This window comes from Scatophagus argus, chromosome 6, assembly GCF_020382885.2.
Source record: "Scatophagus argus isolate fScaArg1 chromosome 6, fScaArg1.pri, whole genome shotgun sequence".
NCBI lineage: Eukaryota > Metazoa > Chordata > Actinopteri > Scatophagidae > Scatophagus > Scatophagus argus.
Genome location: NC_058498.1, coordinates 11804913 through 11826628, shown reverse-complemented (window position 1 = coordinate 11826628; position 21716 = coordinate 11804913). Strand labels below are relative to the sequence as shown.

The following is a 21716-nucleotide window of genomic DNA, read 5'->3' as shown; positions in this document are numbered from 1 at the left end:
AGGCACTTCTGTTGAAAGTTAGTGATGCATCTCGTATCCAAATAGTTTGAAAAGGGCTCGGAGGATTTAGATCACTGTCTCGATACAGTATATTTGATTTGTTCAATTTCAGCCCCGTGAAAATCCAAAGAACATGACGTTTTCAGAATGTCAATGTTGTGTGTCATAGCCATCATAATGCTTACATATCCTGCTTTAGGACTCTTAGGTCTCTTCAGAATCCAGAGCACATGGTGAAACGAATGATTCCCAGAGATATCCTGGGGATATTGGATTTCCCCGGCAGATGAAACTATTTGTGACCAATATGTCAATTTTTTCCAGTCTGTTTGCGAGGGGCGAGGAAGGCAGGTTCTGACAACCCTCTGCCTCAGCAGACACATGTTCTGCTGACCAGCAAAAGCTTCATGTCTAGATATGGAGAGATTGCTCTGTGGCAATTTATTAACAGCCTGTCCAGGTGACAGGGTCAGCTCAAGACCTGCCTCACATTTGCAGCAAATTTAAGTGTGGAACTGCTCTCTGCCATCAGATTTGCAGCAAAAATCTGCTGCAGTATTTTAGATATTATGCTAATTGACATTAATATGTATGAGATACAATTTAAAAAGACATGCTAATGAACTGAATTGCACTCTACTATCTCAGGTCAGTGTTACATTTGCCAAAATTCAATTCAGTCAGGCAAGATATGAACGCTGTTCCAGATTTCATTAAGGTATTATAATAATGATTTGAAAAATACTGACACAAAATAGCTGCCTCCAGATAAATCACCCAAACGATAACATTTCCAGATCGATCAGCGCTGGCAGCGTCCCAGCCCTCACTGAGCATATCTACTTTTCACAAGGCATTTCTGTTCAGACTGATGTATATGGGAGCAGGCAGGCAAACACAGTCATTCTCAGCTCCTCTGTGCCATTTTCTCTTCCTCTGTCTGTCTTGAGAAAAACAGGACTTATTGACTCTATAAATGAAATCAGTAGCTTGAGACACAAGTGTGCCTCCCAGAATTTGTTTATTGTGCCAAGTTTCATTAAATTCACTTTAAAATAAACGGATACTTGCAGTGTGCCGTGTTTACTCACATCACTTAAAATGGTTAAATGCTGAAAGGTGACACCTGCTTCTGCAGCTGTGACACGTCTGTGCTGAACTGTTGTTGCGGTCCAGCTCTTTGTCAGTGTTAATTTTCCACAAGTCTCTTATTTGCTCTAAATCTAGACAGATCATCACCACTTAAAATGAGTTCCTGAGCATGCCACTATTTAGCAGTAACATAAACGTGTTTTATTCAAATGACGAGCGATAAGCGCACAAGAGGAAGCCATATCCCCCTTAGTGCCAGCAGGCAGGCACGTAGACGGATAGTCTTGCAGACTAAATTGTGCTTTTTTTTCCCTGAAAATTGGCAAGCTCCGGCTCACTAGAGGCACACTATGGTGTTGTCAATAACAATGACTGCCTGTGGCTTATTTATTTTCTTATCAGCTTTAATCAGTCTGTGTTGACAGTGACATCTGCGCTCAGCAATATCCAAATGCTACCAGTTAAGATCCATGTACATATTTGTGTTGTGTTGTGTCATATGGCTGTAGTGTATATTTTAGCATTTGTGTTTGAAGATACAATTGACCATCTAATTTTGGTTATAGTCACATATGTTATTCAAGAGCTCGACTTACACTGTATGTAGAGAGAGTTTTTATAGAGATGTGTCTTGACCCACTGAAACACAAAATACAAGACAAGGCATCACAACAACCCGTAAATTCATACAGCCTCGACAAAGAGAAAATATGCCTTCGATTTGGTTTGCTATTCTCAAACGAAAGCTATGATGAATAAAGTTCATCAACAACCTTTTGTCCATGACGAAGACAAGAGCATGGTGAATGATAACGTCAATGCTAAAGGTTTTGGTCAGAAAAAGGACTTAGACCTCTGGACACAATTTATAATTCAGCAGAAAAGAAAACACAGTGGTAAGTTAGCTTCAACTGCAAGTCCAAGTCCAAGCATCTAAATATGCTAACGTCAGTCAGTGTTACCGGGTCACTGTCAGCTTGTTGCAAATTTGTTAACAAGCCACCGGCAAGAAGCCAGTTTTTCCTCACAAAAAAATTCAGTTTGTGGTAGCAAAACGATGAATGAATGAGCCTGACTTTCAGGCTAATGTTGGTGATCAATGTGTTAGCAACTGCCTGCTTCCCAGAGCTTCAGAGCTGCGGAGTGAAACATTCAGCACTTCACAATCAACGTTCTAACTTGTCTGAGAAATCAAATCTATGGGGCATGAGCATCAAGTGCTGCTGCAAGTTTGCAAGTTTATTTATTGGACAAGCAACTTGTAATTATGCTCCATCCATTTTCAATTACTTGCCCTTACCAGAAAAAGCTTAATGGCACTGAACATGGCATGGATTGCACTTATTGTCCAATTATTGTTTCTGAGATTACACAGTAATCTATTTGGAAGACGTTTGTGTGTGATTTCTTAGCTCAAAGACAAGGTAAGTATTAACTGCGATTCTGCGCTTGTGTGATTTTAATGGTAATATTTCCAAGCGCACCTACTCCGCAACCTGTCAACCTGTCTGGCATGTTTAAAAGACAATCTGCAAATCTGCACAGCTGCTGATCTCTTCTGGTCTTTTCAGATGAGAAACAGCACACAGCCTGCAGACCTTCAGAAAATCTGTACAACACTGTCCACACTCAGGTCTGGTTAGTGTAGCGATCGATGTCCAATACCTGTATTAGTCTAATTAAATTAGTATTAGAAAACATTTGAACTACAAGTTGACAAAAATTTAATGGCTTTTTGTCAGTTAAAATTAGACTTTGTCCTTTTTCTTTTTTGTCTAGAAACTAAATTTAAAATACCTGGCAAAATTAATGCTGACAGTTACCCTAAATCTTGAAGTGGGACTTTGATAATATGAAGTGGGACCACTGATAAAATAGTATCAAAAGCCTTTTATTGTTATTGCACAGCTATACAATGAAATTTTAGTGCTTTAAATTCTACATAAGATAAAGTGCAAGATAAAAAGACAGAGTTAAGAAGATGAACAACAACAACGACTGACACACATAATAAATAAGTGATAATAGCATAAATAGATATGCACAGCATAAGTGGAGAATTTACAGTCAGTGCGTCGCACGATTCCTGCAGAATAATAACATAGCTATTTATGTGCAGTTATTTCCTGTAAAACACCGGAGGATAAAAGGTTATTCACTTCAGATTTTATAGCTGACGACTGAGTGAGAGATGAATAAAAAGACTGTGGCCTTTTGCCCTCTAGTCTCTAACTGAACAGATAGCTGCTGGTTTTGGACAGCTGTCTGACTGACTGCGTCTCCACTGAGGAGCACATTTTTCCACTTTTCTGCCCGGATCAACTGCCGGGTATGCCGAGAGGCGTTTGCCTGTCTGGAGAAGCGACGCTGGACTTGTGGGCAAATGTGTGTGTGTGCGTTTGTGCGTAAGGGTCTGTGTAGTGGTACGTGTATCGTCTATGTCTACCTCTCTCACTTGCTGAAACATATCCGTCCAAATTTGACAGCGCGAGGGCAGACAGCCATGTTGCAGAATTCTGATCATTTAAATGCTCAGAGGCCTGCAGAATAGCAGAGGTGTTAAAAAAAAGAAAAGAAAGACACACAGAGAGGAAGATAGAGAGCAGCCCTCCACATGCCTCCATATCACATAAGGGACGGCCTGCCACTTTCCTGTGAAAAATAATGCTCACTTGTCAATCTTCCAAGAGCCAGTCAGATAGCCGCCAGTCCCATGGAGCCCTATTGAGGTGTATGCTTTGTTTCATCTGGGGCACGCCTCAGAGGAGATCGGAGCTGTTGTATGTTGGAATTGCCTCCAAAATACAGGGTCAAAAAAAAAAAAAAAAAAAAAAAAAGGGGGAGCACGTTTGAAACTACTCTTGAGCCGACATACTGTCTTGCTCCAGTGTAGAAAACAAACCATTTACTCATTTGCTTGAGCAGAAAGAGACACAAAGAAGACAAATAAATGTGATCTGGATTTGAAAGCCATGCAAATTATGATAAACTAAAAGCTGAAAGGGCAAAGATAATCAGCATTTACGCCTTGCAGATACTGCTGAACTTGCATAAACACTATTTGAGCTGCTATTCAATGGCACAATTGCCCCTGAACTTTTTGTTTTAAAATTTTAGATTTATCACTGCCCTAATTACTTAAATTACTGTCTGATGATAAATCGACTAGCACACGGTTATGTACACAAAGGTACTGCATTCCTCCAGAAAAAGCAATTCTCTGTAGTCCATAGCACAAACTATAAAGGTGTCAAGTGATTTATCTATGCGGCACTGCAAATAAAGAAAAACATACCCAGCAGCTTGAGGACGAGGTCTGCATATCTGTCCACACAAACATTTCCACGTCATTTTGAAATACACTGCCTACTACAGTTTCATGATGCATAGCACTGAGGCAAGCCAAAAAAGCTTACTTGTACAGCTGTGGGAAATATAACTTTACCGCCAGAAAGGCTTATTTTTTTAAAAAATAAAGCTAATAACTAACGACAATGCCATAACGAGTCCAGAGAAGCCGAGCGTGTCTTAAGCCTACAGCGACCATGCAGAAAGAGACTCGTCTTAAATGAGGAGGTTTACATCAGTCTGTCTTGTACAGAGAGAGAGAGAGATTGAATGTTTTGCAAATTATTCACAGGGATTATAAATCAGAGCAGTGTCAGTGTTTCCAGTGATGGGAGAGGATGCTTCCTCATTCCTTAATACAAATGACATGGAAAACAACAGCTGCAGCAATAAAACGCTCTGCCATAAAAAAAAAGGACAAATAAATGTAGAAAAAGAAAGAGCCGCGGCTCAACATTAAATGTGTCGCAGTGGATCTCAATGTCATCTCAATGACTTGATTCCTATTTTATTGTTGTTGTATTTGCTTGTTTCGGTCTTGTGTAGTCAATTGTCTGATTCATTGACCTCATTCATTTTGTCTTTATGTTTATCTTATTGGATTTTAATTGTTATTGTTTTTCCCGTCTGTGAAGCACTCTCCCAAAGTCTTGAGAGGCAATTTTTAGCTTCCCTTGTGGTGATGTACAACGTAAAGAGAAGATCTCGCCATCTTGATATTGGTCAGTCAACAAACTGCATTGCAGTGTGTGACAGCTTCATATTTCTGCAGCATCCCGGTGTCATGAAATGACATTTTAATAATGATGGCACTTTTATAAACAGCATATTCCCAGATACACTCACACACAGGCACACACTTGGTAGTTTACCACAAGCTGCTAGCAGATGAAAGGCTATCTTCAAAAAAAAAAAAAAAAGTGAGTGAAATAGAAATAAGTAAAGTCCTCTGTTTAAAAATTAAGTTTGAATGAGAACCTGTAGTCTGACCAAATAAACATATGTTGGAAAATGTGCACGGCTCTGTTCATTCACGGTTCCCTCCAAGCCTCGCTTGAATGACAAGCAGAAAACAGAGGACTCGAAATTTATTGTTGTGGTAATGCAGTAAAATGGTTTGTTTTCACGTTCCACATGTCTTGTTAGCTTCCCCCATTCTGCACTGAAGACAACACAATAACACAATTTGCATAAGGCAACAGGTCACAGTGTGCAGTTAATGAACATCTTCCACTGGAGGCTTGTTATTCTTATACGGATTTTGAATTCAGTACCATCATGATGATCTGAAGGCAAAGATTCTTAGTCAGTAATCAGACCAGGGAACATACAGTTTGATGTGTGTTAACTACTGAGCGACACAGGTGTTGTGTTTGAACAAAGAGTTATAACTACATGGCTCTCTCCTGTGCTTTTTGAAATTTAACCATGACTTTTCAGTTCCAACAGTGCATCCAACATCTCTGCTATAACAGCCTCCATATCAAGGATTCAAAGACAGAAATATACTTGCAAAAAGTGAAACTCAGATCAGCAGCACTGACACAGCCGTAGTGAAAGGATTACAAAGCAGGACCAAAGAAATTTAAGAATCTTGCAAGCATTTGATTGTCATGAAGAAAAGTGTAACCATGAGGAGTCTGCACTTGGAGGAAAAGAAGTGAAGACTGTACCTTTTCTGGCTTATCCACTGTACATCTATAGACACAGCGCCAGAAGACAGGAAAACACCTTGGACCAGTTGTCTGTCCGCTGTAGGGCCAACACCTAAACACACACACACACATTCAAAGTCATTCCTAAAAGCTATTTCACCAGGAATAGCTTTGTCTTTAGAGCATGAATGAGCACAGAGGAAACTCAATATTCAAACAATAGATGTTTCTGAGAAACCAGTGTTGACCAAACTCAACCGGTCACACTACATTTTGGATTTTAGTTCAAACCAAAGAGCTGCTTTATTATTTCTACAAATATTTTACTGCAGCGACCTTAATCCCTGAGACTGAATTAGAACATTAAAAACAGCCAAGAATCAAAGTTACTGTAGATTTTTCTCCCCCTTGTGACAGCAGTGATGAAAAGGATAATAAATGACCGATGAGGGATAATATTCTCCAGCAGTCACCCCCTCCCAAGGCGAGTGTCGCCCCGTTTCTCCCTCAATTTGCTGCACTCTGTCATTATGCAAGACAGCAGCTGAGATAGTTAACTACACTAAGGCCAGGTGAGAGCGTGTGGTGACTCTGGCTAATGAAGGTGAAACACAATGACACTTCATTTCCACATTAGCCTCCCCCCCTTTCCTCTGTGGGCTCACAGTGACCCGATCCTCCCTGCTCATCTGTGTCCTGTAACGGCCCCAAACAGTCTCTCTCTCTCTCTCTCACTCACACAAACACATTTTAATTAATATACTTACAAGGACTGGCTTTATTCTTTATCCAGCACTGTGCAGACATTGCAGCCGAAATACTCTGTGAATAAGAAGTCACATTTCTTACAGTCAGGCACTTCTCTTTTGACTTTTAAAAATAGTTGAACCTTTGTGCTATGATTAGCTTGGGGGGGCAGTTTAACAAGAACAGAAGAAAAGACACATAAGTGGCAGCGTTTTTTTATGTCCTTGCGTAGATGTTGAAGGTATACTGCGTGTTGTGATCGGCCTCATGTCTCATTTTAAAGGATGAGGCTGATGATGTTCTATATTGTTTTACAATTGTAAACAAATGCTGTGGACAACCCCAAAAACCAACAATGCATTCGTACAACCCTCAATACTTTCTGACTCCCGAGCCCGTCTGTGGCACTCAGTCTCAAAACTATTTTGTTCCTACTGAAGACAAAAACCTTGAAGAGCAGGTCTTGAGCACTTACAGACAAAGTAACTGAGTATTGATAGCAGAAGGGTGACATATGTGGGACTGACGCAGTAAACTACTGTGCTCATGTTCATCATCATGAAGGAACTGGTCATAGAGTACCATGTTGTGGCTCACTTCTAGTTTTGGACAACAAAGTACACTTGAATAAGCCACACTGTTTAATACTAGAGCAAAGGTGCAAACGACTCTGCTTATTTTAGACAGAACTTGATTGGGGCCCTCGTATCCACACGGCCATATGTCCATGATAACATGATGAGACAGGGAATGAGCGACGCCGAGGACAATCTGGAGGTTTGAGAGCGCGAGAGGACAGAGGCAGACCCAGAAGAGCTCAGGGGGCAGCTGAAGTGCCAGATTGGAAGGAAATTGATACAAGTGTGAAGAATAAAACTGATATTAACTGAATGAGTTGGATTTCATTGTTCTATCAGTGTTCATTCTCTAGTTCAGGGAGGAGTAGCACTGCTGTGAGTGCAGCAAATGGCAGCCACAGGAACAAGAGGAACTAAAGTATGAGCACTCAATACTGTTGTGGAAAGATGTGAACTCAGAGGTAAAATTCAACTGACAGATTTGATACTTAACTGAGAATTTAATGAAACATTAAAGCAGAATTCATACCTTTTCTAGTGAGGTGCTTGTACATAGACATCTTAAAGAAGGAAGAGAACTGTCCATTCATAGCCCTTTTTTTAATCCTAAGATTCAAGGCTTCACCATCCACGTTTCATTTTCGTCAGGTCAAAAAGCCACTAACCATCTGGGTGAATGATGTGATGTGGTGTGCGACAGGTGAGTCAAATCAATGAGTAATCAACATCCAACATAGAATCAGAATCCATAGAGAGGTCATCCACAGCCAAAGAAGGCCTCCAGCCCTCTTTTTGCCAACCTTCAAGGAAGAAAGGACATCAAGAAAAATCAAAATTAAGTTTTTGCACACAAACAGTACAATTCTCCAAACCTTGACTCTCTCCTTGATTTAAACAAAGGTACTGAAGTCAGATAGCCTTGAGAAGTGTGAAGTGAGAACTAGCCATAATGTCCTCACTTTGTTTTGTCTCACATAAACTCAGCCAACTTTGATATTAGTCAGCCTGCATTAATCTGTTACACTTAGGATGTTGTATATATTTGCACCCATTAGTCATAGCATTTTTATGGTGCCAGGTAGGTATTCTCCACCCCACCAGTATTAGAAATGTATACAATGAAATACAAAGAGTTTACTCCAGAGAAGGGTGGACGCACAAACATGACAGATTCAGAGAAAATGTTCATCAAACATTTGGTATATCCTGCTACATCATGCAAAAGGACTATACATAACATAGTCCTTGTGCATTATGTAGAGTCTTGGGTTGTTTGCACCATGTACACTTACGTACAGGTTATATTTAACTTCTCATGTAGTGTAGCCTAGCACCTGGTCCCTGGAGGAAAGTTGTCTCATTTCACTTGCTGACTTTCACTGACTTGAGTTGAGAAGAAGACACTGAGACAAAGTTATGTGCCAAGTACACTGAAACACTGCATGAGGCCTGTAATGTGTAACTTTTCTTTTAATCCACTATGACCAGTTTAAATTTTCTAGGAATGTGTTGTGGGAGGGCCCCGCCACCTGCTAGCACTGTGACAAGATTAATTTCTTAATCCCTGCTAATACTTTCACTTGCAAACATTTTTAAGACGGACCAAACGCCGAGCACACAGCACGGCTGTTCTAATATTAATTGACTGCTGTCAACTTTTTCTACATGATGTAATGGATTCCTCAGATTGACTCGGAGCGGACTCATGATACTGTGTACATGATATTGTAAAGGCTGGGGAATTAAGCATGGAGCATATGACCCCAATTAGTACTTATCTCCATTACTTCGAGCGCTGCAACCCCATGAGGCGGATTTTAAATGATCATTGTCAGTCAGCATGAGACGTCAAAGAACTTTGAGAATGGCACTGTCTCAGAGAGATTTGGCCAACTCGTTATAAAAAAAAAAAGACATTTTTTTGTATGCAGAGGAATGTGGCCTTAAGTACGAAAGGATAAGTCAGCAGTTTCTTTTACTCTGTTGTGGCTAAATAACACTGAGTTGCTGCTGAGGGTGTTGATTAGATGCAAAGGCGAAAATCTAAGATGCTGGAAAAGCTAACAAACCAATATATATTCATGAGGTTAATTACAGGATGTGCTAAAATGATACCTTTTCATTATCATTGCCATTGTCAAATAGCAACTAGTGCTGAAAGGTGTCAGATTACAAATCAGTGGCAATTATATAGACATTACGAGTCGATGCTTTTTCTTAGGCTTGCGGGTTTGTGCTGTTGTGCAGCACACCAAAGCACTAAATTGTTTGGAGCTTGCTGTCACAGAGTGTTTTTATTTACTGTTTGTTACCTCCACTGCGAATCAGTTTGCACCGGGTGTTAAAAGATAAAATGAGGTGTGGGGACATCTGTTGGGTAAAGGTGAATACACAGTAATTCATAACACTGACAGTCAACTGTGGAGCATTTGTCAGTGGCTACCAGGAAAGAAAAAAATGTTTTTATTAGACTGAATAATAACGGCTGGAGGAGCTTCATTTTTGTCAGTAACGTTGGGCTCAAAGTCATTCATATAATGAATACTTAAGAAAAAAAGCACACATTTCATGAATCATGCAATGATAATCATAGTTTACAGGGCACGATGATGCTAAAAACATTGTGTTAACAAAAAATATGCCCTTGGATCTTGGATGTTGTTGATTTCAAATTTAGCATCACACTTAAGAGATTTATTTGTCTAAAACAAGTTGAATGGCCCAGCAATTTGAACAGATCTGTTGATTTAAAAAAAAAAAAAAAAAAAACTCAGCACACACAAATACAAACGTGTTGATCTTGAGCTTCATTTTTTTCCCCTCGCAGATGCCAAATGACGCCATTAATCAAATCATGTTTTGGTGGAAGGTGCAAAATTTAAAGTAAATAAAACGCACTGATTGCTCACTGATTTACTATTGTGTTTCACAATTGATGTTGTTATATCACTTTCAACCAACAAGTGGTCTGTAAACCAGCTCATGCCAAGAATCACGAACATGAGCGGCATTTCAATGCTTTATAATCACCTTGCTTATTATTCAGAATAGTCTATCCACTGTTGATTAATGCATCAGAGCAAATATGTACGGAGGGCCTAATTGATCTGCAGCGCTGCTTTAATCAAGTGAACCTTTGTTTTGTCCAGCCATCTAGTTTGTCCAAGAGCCTTGCACTTTCACATGGTCACTTTGTACCGATCACAGCAGAGTGAGAAATTCTGCAGAGAAAAAAAAAATGCTGTTGGACTTTGCCACTTTTTACCCTCTCCCTCACTCATCTGTCTCTACGTCTTTCCTTCCTGTGGGTGCTTTCAGAGTCTGGCTGTAAATTCTCTGAGTATTTTATCATGCAGTCGCGGCTGTGGGCACCCCTGTCAGGTTGCTCTGACCCCAGCGGCTCTCTGCCACCATCGACCAAGTGACCCAGTGTACTGTAAAGGGAAAACAACATTTCCTGCAACTGCGCTGAGGTCCCCGAGCAGCAAGAGAGAGACCGGCAATGTGACTGACATCGGGTGACAAACACTTTGAACTCAGACAACAGGAAATTAATGCAAGAAGCGCAACTCGATTCACAGCACACTGCAGGCAGCACACTTAAATCGACACTTCTATCCAGATGACACATGTTGATACTTTGGCTGTGGCCTTCGTGCAACTTGTGATTCTCTGCATCTGTTTGTCCTCCAATGCTGCTGGCACACTGGCCACATAAAGACGGACCCTGCAGATGCTGTAGCTGCTCTGTGAATACAAATGCAAGTGGCTTAGGTTTTCCAAGCCGAACAAATATCAGCATGTCCTCAACAACTTGCTCTGTGCTCTGAAACTACCACCTATTTTAAAGCACAGTTTGCACTTTCTATGTCCATCAGTCATTACTTCACACCAAAACACCCACCAGCGTGGGCATGGACAGCATCTGGTTTTTGGCCTTGTTGGCCTCTGGAATTTGCACCCGTAACCCTTCACGCCTACCGAGCTAAAAAGCTGTTTGTTAGCCTTGTCTCTTTGCTTTGTTTCCGCCCAGTCCCAATTAAACCCTTCAAAATAACCTTTGACGTGGATGTCGGATTTCACACTTAGTGTCTCCCAGGTTGCATTGAACCAAGCGAATTTAAAACAAAAAAAATATGGCAACCCTCTTTCCGAATATCTGCTGAAGATTTCATTTCACTGCTCTGCCAACCGGCGCTGTAAGCTATAACATCAAAGTGAGTCGTAATGTGGCTCCTACATGATATCACCTTCAAGCTGAAAAGCCCCCAGTGTACTCAAGACAAAACAACCATTCAACATCTGTTGGTCTCCCCCTGGCTCTGCTTTAATGCAACAGGGCATGTGCAAGGAGGAAATATTGTTGGTCCCCACAAGACAGACATCACAATGAGCATTTACCATTATTATTGCACTCCACTGTAGGCTTATACAGCGAATCACAAATTCAGCCCACAGTCTGTCATTAAAATGCATTCCCAGGAAGGACATCTGCAGTCACGGCCAGACTTGTGCTAAACACAAAGGGTGAAACGAAATCAATCAGGTGGCAGCACCACCGTAATCCATTACACTCAACCTTATTGAAATACATTCAAATTAAAAGTCTATTTCCAGGGCTTCTGCTAGAACATGTAATAAGCGCCATTCATAGCAGTGAGTGTCAATACTGTGATTATCACAAATAAGCTGAAAGCAATTTACTCTTCTGTATTAACAGAGAAATGGCTGGGAAAGGCGGAAGTGCGCCTGACATTAGACCATCTGATCATTTAAATCTATTTTTGATTGCTGGAGATATGAAACCCCAGCTCAGATATCATTAATTGCTTGTCCTCCCTTTTTCAGTCAACATAATGCTTCCCCCTCTTCAATATCTGCAATGTGATCCAGTGAACCCGAGATGTAATTTACATGATTGGCAAGACATCTTATTGTCATTTGTAAGACATCAGACTTAAAAAGTTTAAAGAGGAAGCTTTAAAGGTCAAGCCAGTAATTCCATCAGCTAAGAAATGTAATGTGGTTTGATTTGCAGGCTTCCTTCTGAGAGAGAAACAATGGCGTTGCACTCTCATACTCTTCTGTCGCACCGTCATACCACATTTAAAATTTTTGTCAGGATCATTTAGCATATGAGACACAATTATTTCTTAAAGACTATCACACTTAGGAAGATCTGTCTCAACTTTGCTTCAGAGTACAGAAACATTTGGGGGCATTTTATCCTTTCTTTACAGTCACACAATAAATGATCAGCTTTTAATCCTTACTAAAAGCTTCTACTTATTTTCCAAGTTGTTTGTTTAAACGAAATTTGCAGACCCTCAATCGAGCATATATTCAGTCATAGTCAACCAACGACGTGGTGCTATGAGCTGGTGCTGCTGGCCATGGGTGAAATAAACTGTTGATATGAATCAAAAAAGTGCAATTGATTCCTTGAAATGCATTCACATTTTAATAAAAATGAAATCAGATTAGATCTCACAACACTTCAGTCATGCTATATTGAAAGTGACCTGCAGTTCAGTAGACATTACATTATTCAGCACACTGTGCATTCCTCAGATGGATTCACCTGTTCCTGTTTCATTGCCTAAAGCAATGAATATATTCAGTGTCAATACGGTTTCATAAATAAGACGAGCGGTTTGTAATTTTTAACACTTGTTGAGTCATCGTTAAATCTCAAAAAGAAAATATGCCTGTATGGACAGTCTGATTCTGTGCTCTACCTGAAAAGAGAAGCAGCGCAAGTTGTAGATTTTGTTGTCTCAACCAGTTATTTGACTAAGACAAACTACTACACAAATAGGACAATGACAACAGAAAGGCAATGAAAGTGATATGACAAAGATCACAGACACACACGCACACACAAAAAAATGTTCTGCTTGCTCACAGTTGCTGGGAGCCTGTGGGACCACTTGGCTGGGATTAGCATGACAAGGTTCCTCTGCAAAGACTCTTCTGAATCTTAATGAGAACTACAGTGCAACAGAGACATTCATAATATATTTTATATCTTGTCTTCGCAGTCTCATTGCACCTTCGCCACCAGCAAGGAAACTTGGAATCAATATTCAGTTGCAATGCACACCTATACTCAAGGTTACAACTGTTTTCCCTCGACTTATCAATTATAAACACAGTGCCGGGCCCATCAACCTGCTTTATGGATCCCATTTATGCCCCACTGAGGTTCCCAGGCACGGTGTTTTGATGAGACATGACCAAAGCAAATCAATGGATCTTGATGTCCTAATCATCTTAAATAGAAACACTGATGATGGGGAATAATTTTGCATATAGATTCCACCAACATTTACAATTCAACACATATGATTAAACGTTGTCATTAGTCTTACATTAAGCAGCATGCAGGTTCTTCATGGAAATAAATGCATACTTTTGAGCTCTGAATAATCTATGATTTGTTCCCAGAGCAAATGAGCGGGTTTTACTTATTGTTAATTCTCTTTTATTTAGATAAAGCGCTGACAAGATGTTCCGCAGAGAGCTTGGAAAATCTGTTTCCCTGATGCTTTAAATTTAGAAAGTGACCTTCAAACTATGAATGTTCCTTCCATTTCTGAAGACAAGCCAACTAGTGAGCACTCACTGGTAGTAAGAATCCTTCAGCATGGTTTCTTAGTTCACATAAAATGATGTTCTATAAATATTTCAAGTATTACCTTCTCTTATGAAGGCTTTCAGGGCACTTGCTCAAACTTTCTTTGATAGGAGAAATGGCCGCTGATGGATATACACTAATAATTGAGTCTTTGATTTTTCAGTTACAGAGCAGCCTCTGTTACATTCCATCTGTTCTGCAGCTAGAATAATATCTCGCCATGAGGAAAAGTAACAAACATCCTCTGTGTTGTTATAAATCTCTAATGTAGAATATTAGAGATTGCTGACCCGCTCCAATTTGAGAGTTAAAATGTGTTTCTCTCAAACCTGCTTATTACAATAACAACAGCACCTTAAGTGTAAAGCAATAGTTACCCTTAAGAAGCAAACAGCACAGGTGAGCGGCTTTTAAGTTGCTGCGTGCCGTATCATGAACAAAGATGTTGATCCTGTGCGAAACACCAGCATAATGGATTCGTTTGCATGAGTCTGAGCATACAGTACGTGAAGTGTGAGCGGGAGTTATCTATATAAGCCTGGAGAAGCTTGTACGCAGCAGGAGTTCCTGTAGTTTTTGCTCGAGGCTTCCCTCCAGCAAGTGCCTATGAGTTTATCGGACAAATGTTAGATTTATTGATGAGACAGAGTCTCTCTGCTGGAAAGGACATGAACACACGAAATAAAGCATTGTATGGTGTCTCTTTACTGACAAACTTGTGTTATACCATTTATTAAACAGTATTGGATGTTTCTGAAGTGTAATTGCACTGAATATGTCTATTCCTGACAAAATGCTTCAATAAAAAATAACAGACGGAAGGGGACACTTAATTAATTAATTTGGATTAATTGTTTGATCCAGGAATAAAAAAGCAAGTTCTGCTGGTATTTTCAGTTTTGTTCCTGTCAAACAGTACAACCACATTCCTCCAGATTAGACACAAGATGAAAATGTGTTTGTGTCTTCTTGCGGTGTGATTTAAATTTTCTTTTTCTGTGCTCAGATGAAACCAGAACCTGAATTTCTAGTAGAGGAATCAATGACTTTAGCTTTGTGTGCTTCAGTAGCTCAGGGTTTTATCATTTTGTGAGTCCATGGCTCAATTCTCATTGAGATGAAAGGGCCTGCACCACGGGCAAGGCAACACACAGCAGCTCTTGGAAAAATATAAAAGTCTCCGGATGAATGGGTGACGTCATGCGTGTTGTTCTGTGAGTGTACGCTTGCAGACTGGAGCAACGTTCATAATCACTTTTAAAAGAAAGAGAAAATAATGCATTAAACCTCACTAATTTCTAATCACTAATTGTTGAATTGGTTGTTATATGTTGCCACATACTGTAACTGGCTGCTGCTCATTGCTGTTCTGCTGAAACGGCACAGTGAGCATCTGTACCAGCAGAGATCCAGAAGTGCTCACACTGTCAGTGTTTTCTGACATGTTTCTGTGACTCTACTCTTACATGGTGTATTTACATTGTACCATCACTTCAAAAGTCTGAGGGCAACACATTCAACAGTCTATCCAACCTCAATAGTTATTTCAACATCCAACCATCCACACGGTTTTGTTAGGATATTTCCAATTCTGATTACAAGCGCTTTTGCAGGTCTCACCTTCAAACCCCAGTCATAAGAATTAGCTGCTCCCCCTTGAGGTAATTTGGAACTCTGTATACTGGCGGGGAATGGTTTATTTCATCTTTTTTCTGAGCCGGTCGCTCTCATCCTTTTTTCATTTGAAATCCTGCATCTGGTAATTTCATAATTATGGGAGGGAATTATAACGACGGCAGCTGGAGCTGCAGGTTAATTGGATTTTTCACCTCGACGGGACCAGATCTAAGTCGCCCATGGGCCGCAAATCTGCACATTTGAAGTTGGGGACAGGACAAAAGAGGCTGGGGGAAGAAAAGAGTGAGCAGTTAAAGGGTCCCCTTTGACTTCAAGAGTTTGGTAAGTTACTTTTGCACTGCCAGTTAGTGTTTGTGGCTTGAGAGGTTTTCCTTTGCTTGTACACAGTCACTTTCATCCACGTTGATGGCATCTATAATTGGCACTGTTTCCTTGCTCACAGGAGTAATTGCAGCTGTTGCTATTGCAACCGCTATTGATAACCTCACAGAAATCCCCAAGGGTTTGAAATGGAACTTCTTAAACTGAACTTTCAACAAAAAATTACTTGCAAAAATGGCCTCTGTCCTTTATGCTTTGAATGGAATATGGAATGATTTTAGCTGGAGGCTTAGAAAATATATATACACATTCATTTTTTATTTGTTAATGCAGGGGTGTAGAATCAGAAAGTGATGGAAGTGGTGATATTATGCACATAATTATTATTTCATTCAAGCTGATAAAGCTTGTCACAGTTGATCTTTAACTGATGATTAATTAATTAAATGTTCATTAAATCTCTTTGTAACTAAAATACCAAGTTCTGTTAGGAAGAGACTCATCGTTTTTTTGCCTCCCAGAGAGGACAGAGACACATCTGGGAGACACATACACACACACACAGTTGTGTCTCCATCACTTTTGGGGACATTACATAGACTTAAATTCATTTCCTGGTGGCTTAACCACCACCTAACCATAACAATAAACATTACTTGCCCACCCTAACCCTTACCTTAACCTAACCCTAACATCAAGCTAACCATAAAATAACTCTTCACCCTAATATTTAATGATTTACATTGCGGGGACTTGCATTTTGTCCTCATAAGGAAGGCGGGTCCTCCGTAAACAGATTTTTGTGCCCACAGCTATGGGAATACACATCCACACACACACACACACACACACAGTCTTTCATCAACAGGAAAATCTCTTTCATGCAATTGCATCATATCCAACAGAAATTCCTTGGATCCTGAGAGTTACCTCTAACTCGACAATCATAAATACCCATGTTTGGTCACGCATTAGACTCATGCCTCTGTTTAGTCAATAACACATCCGTCTTTAGCAATTTCACCTCCATTCTGCTGACAGTATTCTCTACCTCGGCTTCCAGGGACAGACTCACTCCTCTGTGGGAGCAGGCGAGCTCTCAGCCCCTCGGCTCCTGGCCTACTTCTGAATCAATGTTTGACAAAGGGCGAGTCTCTCCCTCAGCAAAAGACGGGGAATTAGAGAGGCTCTTGCACAGTGAGAAGGCCACACGCAAAGCTAGAGGGTGCCCAGTCCACATTCACTGTCAGACAAACAGCCAATCCAAGATCGGATTTCCCTGCCTTTAATAATGAAAATAAACCTGCTTACCAGTTGAGTTTCTCCATGTCTAAGGTCACTGTGTTAGGATAAACAAACTGCAGTTAGAGAGAGGAGTCAGGAAAGGGTTGGCAATTATTTATCTGTATCTGAGGAGGGTGACTGCCTACTTCATTAAACTTACAGTTTAAAGAGAATCCTGCAATGAACAATCGTCTTTTCCATGTCAGGTCAACAAGATGCTCTTGAGATGTGACTTAAGAGATTTACGCTCTCAAAAACAATGAGCAAAGACCATCTCTCTCAGGTTAGAATAACTTCTGACAAAGAGACATTTGCTTTTGCTGTTTCAGTGCTGAGCAAATTTTGTTTAAGTTTAACCCAGCATTCTGTTAGTGTGGGATGAGCCATGTCACATTAACATGATTTAACTCTTGAAATTGCTTTTTTTCCAATTTAGTTTGTTTTGGGGTTTTTTTTGCTGCCAAAGAGAATATTTCACATTTATGGTATTCATAATTATTAAAAAAGGGATTGGTTTTAATGCTACATGTTCAAAGATTTGGGCTCTCATACACACATAAAATGTTGCTGCACGTTTTACATGCAGGACGGAAATCAATATAATTTTCTTTTTCTGTCACTGTTATGCACGTCATTATGTCTGCCATTTTCAGCAGTCAACAATCACCTCAACACTTGATTCCTAACTGGCATTTAAGAGGTCTGTACAAGAGATCACAAGAAAGAACATAATTCTTCTCTGACAATTTGTAGCCTCAGATAATTGCACAAAATGTCACATAATTGTGGAAAAAAAGTCAAAACAACACATAGCCCACACAGCATTATGTTCACCAGCTCTGACATAAAGTGCATTCTTGCTAAGTTCTGAGTCATTTCCTTCAGTGCCAAATGGTAAACAGTGCGATTTCCAGCTACCCCGCTGAGAGCTGTCACTCTGTCTCAACTGATGTTGTATTAAAAATGCTTCGTAAATTAGCATTACCTGAGGCATAAACTGTACAAGAAATGACTGTGGGCTTCAGCAGCAGCAGACATTAATTGGAGCAAATATGTGTCATACTCGAACATATTACGTATAACATATTTCTACAACCGCAGCCAAGTGTAACGCTGACCCCTTGTTAGGTCCACGGACACGTTTCCAGTCGAGCACGTCATTAAAGCCAACATCTTGCAAGATTTCTGTAGTTACAAGGCTTTCTAATGGTGCCACGACTAGTGTTCATTCAAAATATACTAAGTGGACAATGCTGTGAACCAGTGTCATTTTTGAGCCTTTATTAGAGTTACAACCACACAGAAGAACATTTACAATGCAATTTTCCTACCTGAGTTTCTCATCTTTGAATCACATGGAAAGATTTGGCTTCTCTAACACATACGGTGAAAGGAGTTCTCTCTACTCTGCAGCGATGGAAGAAAAAGCAGAACAAAAAGCAAATAAATCCCTCAGAAAACAAATTCACCATTTTACCTTTCAAGGTGCTCGGGACTTACTTATAACCTGAGTCAAAAGTGTGTTTTGTCCATAGCAAAATAATTAAAACTTATTTTCTCAAATAGTACCAAAAACACAAACCATTAAAAAGCAACTGGCAATTGACAAAAAATCTCACATTTATTTTATTTGTTAAACAAGTGTTGAACTTTACATCAGTCTTAAGTGATGAGCCCCTTGGTAACATGTTTACATAGAAAACATGAGCTACAGTACAGCATGTATACCAGTGCTGGAAAATATTCACACATTTCCCATTAATTTTTTGGAAAGATTTCAATAAATAAAATGTCCAAACCAGGCGGAACAACTACATTTATGATAGAAACTTTATTGTCAAAAGTCAGTTTCATTTTTGCTTCCCCTTTACTCTGCCATGACTGTTAAAAAGATCTATTTCATTCAGAGTTACACAAAAAAACTGTGCAATGCATAAATCACTTTAACTGGGTATTTGCATTCCCATTCTACTTAAGTAATGATACTTTGGCAAAATCAAATAGATATATTTCAATGGGCGGTAACGATGGAACTCAATAAGCAAAAAACACTGTTCACAAGTGGAAAAGGTGATAATGCATCGAATCCTCCTTACTTTTCAAAAGCCTTTACGTTCAAATACACTACCATGAATGAAGTGTTGGAACCATTAACACGCTGTATAACATATGTGCAACTTCTACACAATAGTCTCTCAAATGTTAAATTTTGCAATTAAGAGGTTTCTTCATATTTACGGTTTCCCATGATTTTTTATTTTACGCTAGCAATACAACAAAATATATATTTTAGCCATTTTCCTTGACAACAGTTCAATGTACAGTTGAGAAAATATAAGGCCAGGGGCTTGATTGCTAGTGGTTATACAATCCAAACTTCATGGTGATGGAGACTCTGGGATGCCAGGAGCTGATACTCCTTTTCTAACAGTTTGATCAGGATCATTTTACAAACAAAGTCCATGTCCTGGTCCAGGGGTGTTGTTTCGTTTACAATAATTCAAAAAACAAACAAACAAACAAACAAAAAAACAGGCTTCAACAAGGATGTTGGGGAGTGTATGTACAATATTTTGACCGGGAAGTTGCTGATCTGATGTAGCCAGTAATGTTTCCTCGTTTTTTTTTGTTTTTTGTCTTTTTTTTTTTTTTTTAATTTTCGTACCTTAAAATTTTCTCAATTATTCAACAGCAGCAGCACATTTAAATACATAGTTGGCTTGTCTCTTAAAATTGAAATTCGACTCTGCATTTATGTACAGTCTCACCGAAACTTTGCACTGCCATCGCTATGCACCAAGTCTGTTGGTCTGCAGAGAGGGGAGGAAGGGAGGCGTGTTAGGGGAGCAGGAGATGGCAGCTGAAGGAGGAGGAGCACGGTTGGTAAATGGCTAGTGAGTGTGACGGAGCTTCTTGGCTCTCTTCGAAAATAAAACAAACACTCCCCTTCCCCTTCACTTGTGTGTCCTCCAAGAGGTCTGGGCTGCAAAAGGGCGAGAAGAACTTTGGGGATGATTTAAATACATTTAAAGGCTTGTCACTAACTGCATCTGTCCTTCCCGTACATCGCCTTCAGGGACGCAGCCCTCTGTAGTAATAGGAATAATGTAACCATCGCTGCTCCCTCGGCCTATCTGGTAGTAGGCTTGGAGCTGGTGGCCAGCCCCTAAATTAGGCATGCTCTTGTAGTAAACCTCCTCATTCTCACTCCCCTTGGATGGGGACAGATCCTCCACCACTTCAGGGCTGCTCTCGGGGCATGGAGAGTCCCTCAGATTAGGCATACTAGTGTACAAGGAGTCTCTGTTAGGGGACTGCAGACTATCGTCGGCGGCGGTGGGTGTCAGCTCGCTGACAAAGGTATCGACTGCCCCATCGGTCCTCACCTTCTTCTGGGGTGCATACAGAAGCGAGTGAGTCCGCTGCGGGATGAGCGGCGCCTCCAGCTCCTGCTGATGGTGCAGCTCAAGGCCCACTGTGTCACCCATGTGCACCAAAGACGAAGCATCAGCGACGATAGCGTCATCTTCGCTGCTGCTGCCGCCTACCACCGTCACCTTGGGCGGAGCCCGCTCCACGTGGGGGTGATGGTGGTACTGCGGGGGCTGCTGGTGATGGGGCGGATGATGTAAACTGGGGTGCTGCTGCTGTTGCTGTTGGTGGCTTTTGTTACAGGCACGCAGGTTGTTGTGTACTAGCTCGGAGATGATCATTTTCTCAAAGGCAGCATCGTCCAGACTGAGGCCGCAGTCTACTACCTGCACGCTGTCGCCAAAGTCCCCATTGCGGAGTGAGTAGCTATTGTTAAAGTTACCATTTAGCGGTAGAGTATCCATTGCACTTGTATCCCTCATCGCATTGTTCAGTGAATGCCCTGGAAAGAGAGGAACCCGTGAGGGGATTTTATATTAGTCGACACCAATGGCAATTAAAAAAATAAGAGAAAGTTTAATGCTGTTCAGGATGCAGTTTCACATAGAAGGCTCAAGTCAAATTAAGCCATGCCGTAAATCTGTTAGTTAGGCGCAATCTCAAACATACAGTATATAAGCATGCACTACTTGCAATGAGAAATCATTTTACTTTCTCACATATACATTTTGACTTTCCCTTTTGAAAATTGCTTTATACTAAGCAGTGTATTTTGTGCAATTTAGTCTGCCACAAAAGTGACAAAGCAATGAAAAAGATCCCAAACAACATTAAAAAAAACCAAACAAACAAACAAACAAACTGTAACAGTAATCACCATCACAACACACAGGGCAAAAGTAGATGTCCACAAGTATGAAGCCACAAACGGGTAAGCTACAACACTTGCAGGTTTTCTAGCAACTAATAGGTTGGATGTGCCAAAGGGAAAGAAAAGGACAGAGATGGGAAAAGATGACAAAGACAGAAAGGGAAAGTAGTCAT

The 21716-nt window shown here is 40.4% G+C and overlaps 1 protein-coding gene across 16 annotated transcripts in view; it reads right to left on the bottom strand.

The window, feature by feature from the left end:
• Positions 1 to 18566: 18566 nt before the first annotated feature.
• The window catches only part of adgrl2a (adhesion G protein-coupled receptor L2a), a 93382-nt gene continuing 90232 nt past the window's right edge, over positions 18567 to 21716 (bottom strand). For 11 of the 16 annotated variants that reach the window (XM_046391055.1, XM_046391061.1, XM_046391059.1 and 8 more), the window contains one exon: positions 18567 to 21174. In XM_046391055.1, the coding sequence (XP_046247011.1) occupies positions 20327 to 21174 (848 nt within the window). In that variant the 3' untranslated portion in view covers positions 18567 to 20326. The remainder of the gene's footprint in view (positions 21175 to 21716) is intronic. The other 5 variants (XM_046391066.1, XM_046391071.1, XM_046391068.1 and 2 more) reach the window with 4 other exon arrangements.